The 11,816-nt window shown below is 39.3% G+C and overlaps 1 protein-coding gene across 1 annotated transcript; it reads right to left on the reverse strand.

Moving 5' to 3' along the window:
- Window positions 1–1,900: 1,900 nt before the first annotated feature.
- LOC123254850 (lysine-specific histone demethylase 1A-like) lies at window positions 1,901–11,751 on the reverse strand (the record flags this gene model as incomplete). The annotated part of the gene is made up of 2 exons (XM_044683762.1): window positions 1,901–2,486; window positions 11,581–11,751. Coding segments are annotated over 2 exons (396 nt in total), but the record flags the coding sequence as incomplete, so codon positions are not given.
- Between the last annotated feature and the right edge of the window lie 65 nt (window positions 11,752–11,816).

Here is an 11,816-nt window from a genome sequence, read left to right on the forward strand (position 1 = left end):
TAATTAATTTAGAATATTTTTCCATGGTTACATGATTCATGATTTTTCCCATTCCTCTTCTCTCCCCACTTCTGGAGCTGTAAAGTCATGTTTTTTAAAAAGAAACATCTTAGTTGTTTATTCTCTAAAATAATTAAACAATTTGATTTAATGTCAAAAAAAAAAAAACAGTGCTCCTTGACAAACGAATAGTCATTTCCTTATAGTTAAGGAAACTGAGGACCATAAAAGTAAAATGATTAGGCTTATGGTCACATTACAAGCAAGTGACAGTTAAGACTTAAATCCAGTTCTCTGAACTCCAAATCCTGTCTCCTTTGCATGCTACTGGTTAATTAAAAGGCCTACAGTCACCAAGAGTTATTTTTTAAAAGAGTATAAGAATAATTAATTTTCTCAGAAGCCAATACCCCTGTAGAATGCTAATACTTTTTTTAGCTAAAAATAAACTTGATAATAAGACATGTATGAACCAGTGGAACTGCTTGTCAGCTCCAGGAGGGGGAAGGGAAAAGGGGAGAGAGAGACCATGAAAACCATGGGAAAACATTCTTTAAAAAATAATAATAATTAAATATTGTGGAAAAATAAAGTCTAAGAATAAAAATTAAAATTAATATCAAATAAAACAAAATAAAAATGAACTTGAAAATAAATTCTAACATTCTTTTGTGAGTCTGAGTATCCTATCTCTGATAATATTCCTGTTTTATAATCTTTTTTTTATTATTATCAGGGAAATCAGAGAAAAAAATAATTTTTTTAGTTTAGGAGTTTGGTAAGTGACATGCTATTTAAGTGCTAAAAGTCAGTCTAAGATATTACTAGATTGTAACTCTCAAATGAGGAATCAAGGATAATATCTGAACTATGAGAAAACATAGAGAACTCTTTTTACTTAGTAGAGGAGAAAAACCTAAAAAGAAATGAAGCTGCAATTTAAAAAACTAAGAATCCCTGGATGTGATCTGCCTCTATGAGACAGAATGATCAAAAGAAATATTTGATTATCCTAGAAATCTGAAGGCTTACATTTTCCTCCCCTAGCCAGAAAAGGCTGGGAATGAGAAATGAAAAAGCTAATCTGCAATGAAAGAGAAACTATAAATCAGTGGTATGCTGGGCCTGGGGCTACTGTGAATAAAAAGAAATTATTCAAGAAAGGGAGAAACACTTTGGAATAAAAATTCAGAGGGTCACTATTAATTATCAAGATACCTTTAGGGTGCAGAAAGTCTACAAATTTGAAAAAGATTTTCTTTAACCTTTCCAGAGGTCTTCTTAAGCTAAAGGAATCCATAACTTCATGCTATCAGGACTTAACTCAAAATTTTCTATAGTTGCCAGGGTTCAGTAGAATTGTGAGAGGGTCAGGATTCCCTCATATTCTCCTGTACTTCATATGTGACCAAGATTACCTAGCCAATACAAGACTTAAATACTGAGATATTAAAGGTCATGAATGTAATGGATTCTAGTCTTGACCTGAATAGAAGGAATGCCTTTTGAGATATAATCCACTGAATGCCAATCACCCTATTCTTCCCAAGGGTAGACCATAAAATGTCTAGGCAGGTACAGTTTAACTAGAACAATTTTAGAACCACTACCCTTTCCTAAACTTATTCTGTATCAGCCCAGCCAGCAAATATTTTGTCCGTCAAAGTTGGCTGGGGGTGGGATGGGGGGCCTGTACCTTTTAAAAACATCAAACAAAATGTTTTTATCTTCTACCCTCCCCTGTTTCTTCCTCTACTCCCAGGCCTACAATAAAACAATTATCAGACTAGTCCAGGCAACAGCATATTGGCCTGCATGACTCTAGCAGACAGGTCAAGAGGGGTGCTTAACTGTATGTGAAATTAGGTAAATATTCCTTAGTACTCTCTTTAGGCACCACCTCCACCTGTAAAAAAATAAGATAAAAATCAGTAATAGCTGTAACCTTACTTACTCTATAACTTTAGGACATTTATAAGGCCCTGATCCCAATACAATCTTCCAAACTTAGAATCTGTCCTTATATTGCTGTTTATTTTCATTGTAGTTTCATTCCCTTCAAGCTCTTTATTTTTTCTACCATTTTTAAACTTTTTGTTCTCCCACTAGCCTACCCATTCCCCCCCCTTCACTTTATTCCTGGAAATGCAAACACAGATACCAATACCACTGCTTTATGTACAAAGAGCCATAAAGACAAGAACCCTAGCATTCTAAGTCAGAAACCAAATTGGGCACCTAGACAAAGTCAAAGGTGTCGATCAATTCCAATAGTTCCACATCTCTAAGACCAGGCACAGACTAAAGTTGTTTAACTTACCAGAAGGCTCTTCAGGTTCACTTTCATTCTCCTCCTCTGGAGGGGCTTGAGGAGGAGGAGGAGGAAGCTTCTTCTCCTTTTCTGCTTTGGCATTTCTTTCCTCTTCAGAATAATACTCATCTTCAGAGAGGTTGGCCAAGCTCTCATCCATTTCTCTGTACTCTACCTATATGTAGGACACATCAGAGAAAGCAAGGTAAAACAGCACCTTAATTAATAGGAAGTAGCCATAGTAGTCACAACCACCTATAAAATAGACTTTATTTTTTGTATTCAATTTTTTAAAATGCAGTAAAATAGAAAACAGGTTTCTATTAAGGAATGATCTATTTGGAAAAGGAACCTTAGTACATGTTCCCTAATAGAAATACATCATGCAGCCTAACATTTTTATAATTCATTCATTTATTCAACAGATCATATCTACTTTGTCTGCTATGGGCAAGGCTCCATCTTAGATGCTATGGGAGAATGACACACTGGTTGCTTCATATCCTATCCTGCCATTTTGTATCTCCAACCATAAGGGACCATCAATCCCAGGAGGTATTAATACATTTGGTTTTGACCTACAGAGCTGGAACTGAGCTGACTTGATTTGGGAATGAACTCAATCAGTCTTATGGTAAATAATCTAAATTAAATGCACCACAAAGACTTTGAAATACCAAATCAACTGACATAAACTGTAGAAAGATTTCTCAGGACACTATGTGTGACTGGAAAGTGCTTCAAATTCATTTGTTCCACTGTAGCTTCTTCTCTTATCATAACCTTTCTGACTCTGCATTCCTATAATACTTAAAGCCTGACTGTACCGTATAGTTCATTATTTTCTTCTATAGTATATATTATATATTAATATCTATGTAATATGAGGATAATATATATTATATAATAATAGTACATTATTTCCTGCAATCTGGCCCCTACCCACCTTTCCAATCTCTTCCTATTCTCTTATACCAGTGATGGCAAACCTTTTAGAAATGGAATGCCAAGACCCACCTCACCCTCCCAGACCGAATGCCATGCTGACCCCCCCCACCCAAAGACTGAATGCCATGCCCACCCACCCCTTACCCCAGACAGGGGAGGAAGGAAGTGCTCCCATTGGGCTGCTGAGCAGAGGGGCAGGTGATGAGAGATGTGTGTAGAAAAGGGGAGGGGAGTGCTGGAGCATTCTGCTTCCCTCCAGCTTTACCACCTGTGAGCCTCCCACCTCAGGCATGGTGGAGAGGAGGAAGGAGAGCAGCTCTGCCCAAGTCCCTCTGCCTTTCTAGTAAGGGGGGGGGTGGGGGGTAGGAGGGGTAGCACACAACAGTCATGTGCCCACAGAGAACATTGGTTTGTCATCACTGCCTTATACGAATCCTTTGCTCTAGCCAGTCATGAAAGAGCTTTACAGAGTGACTTAGGAAGCACTTTTATATTATTTAATCCTTATAACAGCTCAGCAAATGAAGCAAGTAAGTAGGGAAATAGCCAAAATAGATGACTCACTTATTAAACACATACCGCTGGTCATATATTTATTTTCCACTTATGTTAACTTGTTATTGTTCCTTTCTTCTATATAAACACATGTCCCTTCCCTACCCCATATATATATATATATATATATATATATATATATATCAGCAAACACACATATGCATATACAATTTTGTTTTCTTTGAGAAAGTGACCACTTCTCACATGCCTCTTAAACCAGGACCTAAAAAAATAGTACTTTTCACACAGGCTAAGCACTACAGAAAAGTTCGTGATACAACCATGTTTTATTATTCTCTAATGTGTGCTGCATTTTTCTATGTAAATTATAACTTCCTGAGGGAAAGATGTTGTTCAGTCCTTTTTTTCTATTGTCCAATTCTGTGTAACCTCATTTGGGATTTTCTTGGAAAAGAGAGTGGTTTATTAGTTCCTTCCCCAGCTGTTTTTATAGATAAGGAAAATGAAGCAAACAGTTAAGTGACTTGCTCAGGGTCACCCAACTATCATCTGAGGCTAGATTTGAACTCAGGAAGATGAATCTCTAAGCCTGCCACTCTATCCAATGAACTACCTAGTTGCCCTACTGAGGGCAAGTACACTATTTCTAGTTATATATCATCACCAGGTTTGAAATGACACTCAAGTGTTTTCTACCTCTTGTGTGTTTAATCTGTATAAAAATCAAATAAATGCAAATAAACTTAAAAAACTCTTTAGTATACCTTCATTTTACAGATAAAGAAATTAAGACCCAAAGAGAAGTAATTTACATAAGATCATAAAGCTAGTTTATGACTCCATCAGCACTAGCACCCATATCTCCAAATTCTCCAATAAGTATTCTTAGATAATAGAAGCTGCTCTAGTACTTTAAGAAATGCAAAGTGCTTTCTCCAGATGGCCTTACAAAGAAAGTAGCGCCATTATTAGCCTTATTTTACAAATAAGGTATCCAAGGTTTAGTGACTTGCCCAAGATCACAAAGTTAGTTAATTATTACAGTAGGTCTCTTCTGTTGAAATCTAATGTTATGTAATCCCAGGATAGTTGCAATCTTTTTGAACTCTCTCATCACACAACACAAGGAATATTCTTACTATTTCACATGGGATTGTAACCAAAAAATCATATGATCAATTATGTTTTGTAATTGGAAAGCAATTCTTCTAGGGCAGATGTTACTTTTTTTTTTTGGTATTTCCTCATAGTGCAAATACTTTGTTGATGGTAGAAGCATTAGTAATATTTTGCAATTATATTACATTTAGCTTTCACAAATCCTCTTTGAGAGAGGTAGTATAATATATCCATTCTACACAAGTTCAGCAGGAGACAGGCCCAGCTCTCTAGACTCTACAGTCAAGCTCCTTCCATTGTGCCAATAAGTTTGGAGAGGCAGAGCAGATTTGAAACTGTACTATAAAAGCAGTAATCAAGAGAACAATTTGGTATTAGCTAAGAAATCAGTAGTTGATCAATAGATAGGTTAGGAAATCAACACACAGTAGTTAATGATCAGAGTAACCTAGTGTTCAATAAATCTAATGATCTAAATGATTGGAGGAAGAACTCATTTGACAAAAACTGCTGGGAAAATTGGAAAACAATATGGCAGAAACTAGAGGATAGGCTATCTCACACCATACATGAAGATAAAGTTAAAATTTATCTAGAAATTTGATCTAAAGATAAAGGGTGATACCATAAACAAATTAGGGGAAAACAGAGAAGTTTACCTGTTAGACTTATGTATAAGTGAAGAATTTATGGCCAAACAAGATGTAGAAAACATTGCTACTAGTAGCAATGCAACAAGCCAGGACACTCCTAAAGGACTTATTTGTAAAAGAATGCTATCCAGGGCAGCTGGGTAGCTCAGTGGAGTGAGAGTCAGACCTAGAGACAGGAGGTCCTAGGTTCAAACCCGGCCTCAGCCACTTCCCAGCTGTGTGACCCTGGGCAAGTCACTTGACCCCCCATTGCCCACCCTTACCAATCTTCCACCTATGAGACAATACACCGAAGTACAAGGGTTTAAAAAAAAAAAAAAAAAAAAAAAAAGAATGCTATCCACATTGAGAGAAAGTATTATGGGAGCAGAAATGAAAAAGCAAAACATGACATCACTTATCACATGTATATATGGGTATGTGATTTAGGGTTTAGGCTTTTAAAAAAATCACTCTATAAGGGGCAGCTGGGTAGCTCAGTGGATTGAAAGCCCGGTCTAGAGATGGGAGGTCCTAGGTTCCAATCTGGCCTCAGACACTTCCTAGATGTGTGACCCTGGGCAAGTCACTTAACCCCCATTGCCTAGCCCTTACCACTCTTTTGCCTTGGAACCAATACACAGTATTGATTTCAAGATAGAAGGTAAGGGTTTAAAAAGTATATATATATATATAATAAAAAATCACTCTACAGCAAAAATGATTAATATGGAACTAGGTATCAAGTGATAACATTTGTTCAACCCAGTGGAATTGCTTGTCAGCTTTGGGGGGGGGGAGGAAAAAGGGGAGGGAAAGAAAATGAATCATGTAAACATGGAAAAATATTTTAAAAAAAATTTTTTAAGATGTAGAGAACATAATGTAAAATGAAACAGGCCATTTTGATAACAACAAATTAAAAAGGTTTTGCGCAAAAAAAATGAATGTGACCAAAATTAGAAGGGAAACAACAAATGGGGGGGGGAGTCGGGGGAATTTCAGCTAGATGCTCTGAGAAAGGCCTTATTTCTCAAATATATAGAGAACTAAGTCAAACTTATAAGAATACAAAGCATTCCCCAATTGATAAATGGTCAAAGGACATGAACAGACAGTTTTTAGAGGAAGAAATTAAAACGACTGTCATATGAAAAAACGCTCAAAATCACTATCAAATAGAGAAATACAAATTAAAATAACTCTTGAGATACCATTTCACACCTATCAGACTAGCTAATATGATAAAAAAGGAAAATGAAGGGGGCAGCTGGGTAGCTCAGTGGATTGAGAGCCAGGCCTAGAGACGGGAGGTCCTAGGTTCAAATCTGGCCTCAGACACTTCCCAGCTGTATGACCCCGGGCAAGTCACTTGACCCCCATTGCCTACCCTTACCACTCTTCTGCCTTGGAGCCAATACACAGTATTGACTCCAAGACGGAAGGTAAGGGTTTAAAAAAAAAAAAAAAAAAAAAAGGAAAATGATAAATGTTGGAGTTGATGTCCCAGAAAACTGGGACAATATATTGTTGGTGCAACTGTGAACTAACTCATACAACCATTCAGGGAGAGCAATCTGGAACCACACCCAAAGGCCATTAAACTATGTATACCCTTTGACCAAGCAGTACCAATAGAGATCAGAGATAGGGGAAAAGGATCTACTTGCACAAAAAATTTTTTCCAACTCTCTCTGTAGTGGCAAAGAATTGGAAACTGAGGTGGGGACTGCCCACCAGTTGGGGAATGGCTGAACAAGTGATATATTGTTGTAACAAAATACTATTGTGCCATTAGAAATGACAAAAGGATAAGTTAAGAAAAACCTGGAAAGACATATTAACTGATACAAAGTGCCCTAAACAGAAGCAAGAGAACAGTATATACAAGTAACAGAAACATAGTATGATGATCAACTGTGAAGTACTAAACTCTTATTAGCAGAACTAGGTCCCAAGATAACTCCCAAGGGACTCATGATAAAAAGTGCTAGTCAAAGAAAGAACTGTTGGAATGTGACTGCAGATCAAAGCACTCCATCTTTTGCTTTATTTCCTTCATGAGTTCTTAAAATGTATGTATGATGTATCAGAACATGGGAAATATGGAATATGTATTACATGAAAGCACTGGTATAACCTATAAGAGACCTTGGGGAGGGTGTCAGAATCGCATAACATCAGAAAACAATTGTAAAAAATTGTTTCTATATGTAACTGGAAAAAAAGGGGTTGGGGGGTCCTTCTAAGTAAGGATATAGCAAGTCTCATAGAAAACCCCTTTTAGGGGGCAGCTGGGTAGCTCAGTGGATTGAGAGTCAGGCCTAGAGACTGGAGGTCCTGGTTTCACATCCGGCCTCAGACACTTCCCAGCTGTGTGACCCTGGGCAAGTCACTTGACCCCCACTGCCCACCCTTACCACTCTTCCACCTAGGAGCCAATACACAGAAGTTAAGGGTATAAAAAATAAAATTAAAAAAAAAAAAGAAAACCCCTTTTACCTTTCTCAGACATCAAGTCACTCTCATTCCCCTTAAGTGTCCTCTTCATAAGAATCAGACTACCCCAGGGATTGTGGTGTGGGTAAGTGTCTTGTGCCTCTTCATGGTACAATATATGATAAACATTTATTAAGCTATAAAAGAAGGTCTATAATTATGTACCAGGCACTCTGCTAAGTACAGGGGATACAAATTAAAAATTAAAAAACCATTTGTGCCCTCAAGAAGCTTACAATCTAATAGGGAAAGGCAATATACAATAAAAAGCTGAAAAGTGAGCCAGTAAGATAATAGTGGAGTCAAAACCAAGCAGAGCATAAAAGCTAGTTTCACAATTGATGGCAAATGGAATAAACACATGTAATCACCCTTCACTCAAAAGGCAGTTCATGGACAATGTTTGAGAAACCCAAAATCCTTAATGGAGGGGAAGAAAGAATTCTGAATTCCCTTAGCAGTCCAATTCTGGAATCAGGACTTTTAACTAAAGAAGGGAGAATTTCTGAGTAGGAGCAATCCAAATTTGGGAGTTCCCAAGTTCAATAGTTTGAAGATAGGGCCTACTAAAAAGGAAAAAAAAATCTTTCATTTGAGAAGAATTTACCAACAACTATTACTATGCATAAAGTTCTAGCTGGTTCTGGGCTACAAATCAACCAACAAGAATGGATTAATCACTTAGTAATAGCCAGGCACTGTGTTAAGTAATGGGGATACAAAGAAAAGGAAAAACAATGTTCCTGTCCTCAAAAATCTAAGGTCCTAAGTGCCCCTAAGTAAATAACTATGTACATACAAGATATGTAAATACAGAGTAGATGGAAGGTATCACAGATCTGGAAAGGAAGCCAGGGAACTATCTAGGAAGAACAGCTGAGCAGGAACACTATTTCAAGCATGGTGGACAGCAAGGACAAAGGCAGGGAGCCAGAAGATGGAGCATCCTATTGCAGGGACAGCAAGATAACCAGATTGTGAAAGACTAAATCCCAGAGGATTGCAGACTTGGAACAAGACTTAGTACAGATTCTAAGACAGAATGTATGGACTTAAAAAAAAAAGAGAGAAGAAATGACTAAAAGGGTAGTTTCAGAGAAACCAAATTAGTATTGTATGAAGTGAGCAGAACTAGAATGATTTATAGAATAAAGGCAATTTTGAAAGACCTGCTCATTTTGATCAATGCAATGATCAAGAGGATCAAAGATAAAGCTACCCACCTCCTTAGGAAGAATATTGTCCTCGAAATGCATGATACCTATTTTTGACTAGTGGGAATGTATAGCACTTGACTGTGTACATTTGTTTTAAGGATTTCATTTTTCTTTTTTCCCCAATGAGGGAGGGTGAATGTTGGAGGAAGAAAAAATTAAAACTACAACAGCTAGATCCCAACACCCTCTCGGCAAGCCTATAGCTCTCTTATCTCAGCCAAACTCCTAAGAAAAAGCCAACCACACTCAGCTGCCTCCTCTTCTTTTCCTCTTACTTCTCAACTCTGAAATCTGATTGCCAGTCTCATCACTCAACTAGAATTGCTTTATCCAAAGTTACCAACAATTTTTTAATTGACAGATCTGATGATCTTTTTTCAGTCCCCATCCTTCACCTCTGTTATATTTGACCCGGTTGACTACTCTTTCTTCTGTATTCTCTTTCCTCTCTGGCCTCTCATGACCTACTGTCTATTGGTTTTTCTGCTTATCAAAGTTGTCTAACACATTAGTCTTCTATTTGTCTATCTCCTTTACTGGTTCATCATTCATATCATGCCTTGTAACTGTTGGTATTTTCGTATCTTCTCTCCCTAACCTTGCTCTCTTTGTGGTCTCATCTGCTACCACGCCTTTAATTATTTATACCTTGGGTAACTCACAGATCCCTAAATCCTACCCTTGTCTCTTCTCTGAGCTTCCAACTCACATCACCAATTTCCCTACTGGATATTTCAAACTGGATGTTCATGAGACATTCCAAACTCAGTATGTGCAAAACAGAATGATCTTTCCCCACCAACCCCTCACTCTCCCTACATGTCTACTCAATGGCCAAATCATATCATTTCTACATCCACCTCTCCCCCACTTAAGATTCCGCTTCTCTACTCCAACAGACTACCACCTTAGTTCAGTCCTCTATCACATTTCCTCTAGATTACTGCAAAGGACTTCTTTCCTGACTCAAGCTTTTCTCCCCCAAGTGCTTAATTAAGTACAGATCTGGCCAAATACTACTCAGTTATCTTCAGTAATTCCCTTCAGTCTCTAGGATAAAATTAAAATTCTTATTTAATTTTACAATCTTGTTTCAATCTCTTTTTAGTCTCTACATTACTGGACACATCCTGTCTTCATTTGGCTTTGTACACCTTTTCACTGGCCATCTTCCACAGCTGGAATGCAGCCACTCCTCACCTCCTCCACACAATTTCATTCTTCCTTCTTAGACACAGCCCAAGCATCAACTTTTTTTTGGCTAACAAATGCTATTATTCTCTCTCCCAAAATACCTTATATTTAATGACTTTACATTTATTCTCTATCCACACACATTTTATTCAAACACCTTTACCTCTCCATTAAAATTTAAGCACCTCAGTGGCTCAGTGGATAGAGAGCTAGGCCTAGAGACCAGAAGTACTGGGTTCAAATTCGACCTCAGACACTTCCTAGTCATGTGACCCTGGACAAGTTACTTAACCCTTATTGCCTAACTCTCACTTCTCTTCTGCCTTGGAACCAATACACAGTATTGGTTCTAAGACAAAAGGAAAGGATTTAAAAAAATCTAAGCACCTCATCTGTTTATATCCCCAATGCCGTACATATATGTTTTTAAATACTTTTTGGCTCATTCATTTTAGAGACAAGATTTCCAAGCTGGAATGGGGTGGTGGTGGCGGCATGAGGTCCTGGGGCATCACCTTGGGTCTGCATGCTGGATTAGAAGTGGCATGGTCTGAAGAGTTACCTTCAGCCTCTCTGCAGGAGGTTTATCAATTTAGGGCCTTTATGGTGGGATAGGAATGATATGAGTTGGGGGGAGGTCATCTTAGTTCATTAGGCTTGGGTGGGAAGATCTCCAAGGGAAAGGAAGTGTGTAGGGCGGGGGGGGGGGGGCCGCTGGGGCACTGGTATGGGCAATCTCACTGGCCAGGGAGGTCATCCACCGGGGAATCTCCACTCACGGGTAGAAGTGTTTCCACCGTGGAATGGGAGTGAGTGGTCTCCTTGGGGATGATAGGTGTGGGTGCAGCATTCTTGGAAAGGGTCGGTGGAAGGGGATCTCCCAGGATCTCCATAAGGAGTCCGGGTGGGGGGTGATTTGGGAGGTAAGAGTTCTCCCGGGGGGGGGGGGGGGGTCTTCTTCGATCTCACTGCCAGAGTGAAGGGTCTCCTTGGGGAGGATCGGTGTGTAAATTTCCAAAGATCTTCGAATCGGGGAAGGGGTAGGGGTCTCCTTGGGATCTCCTCTTTGAGGGAGATTTTCCTGCAAAGATCTCCATTGGCGGAGAAGATTAAGGTATTCAAGAGGGCCGGCGGCCTCACTCACCTTGGCTCGTTTGCGCCGGCTGGTCCGGCGGCCCTCCGGGGTCTCAGAGATTCCCGTCTCCATGGGCGCCCCGGCAGGTCCCGGCGCTCCAGCGGGGCCGGGCTGAGGTGCTCCAGCAGGGCCGGTCGGTTCCGCCAGACCCCCGGGTGGCGAAGCCCTCAGCGGTTCCTTCTTGCGGGGCGTGCGCTCCCCACCGGGCCCTGGCCCAGTCCCAGCTCCGGCCCCAGGTCCAGGCC

The sequence above is a fragment of the Gracilinanus agilis genome, unplaced genomic scaffold (assembly GCF_016433145.1).
Source record: "Gracilinanus agilis isolate LMUSP501 unplaced genomic scaffold, AgileGrace unplaced_scaffold34057, whole genome shotgun sequence".
NCBI lineage: Eukaryota > Metazoa > Chordata > Mammalia > Didelphimorphia > Didelphidae > Gracilinanus > Gracilinanus agilis.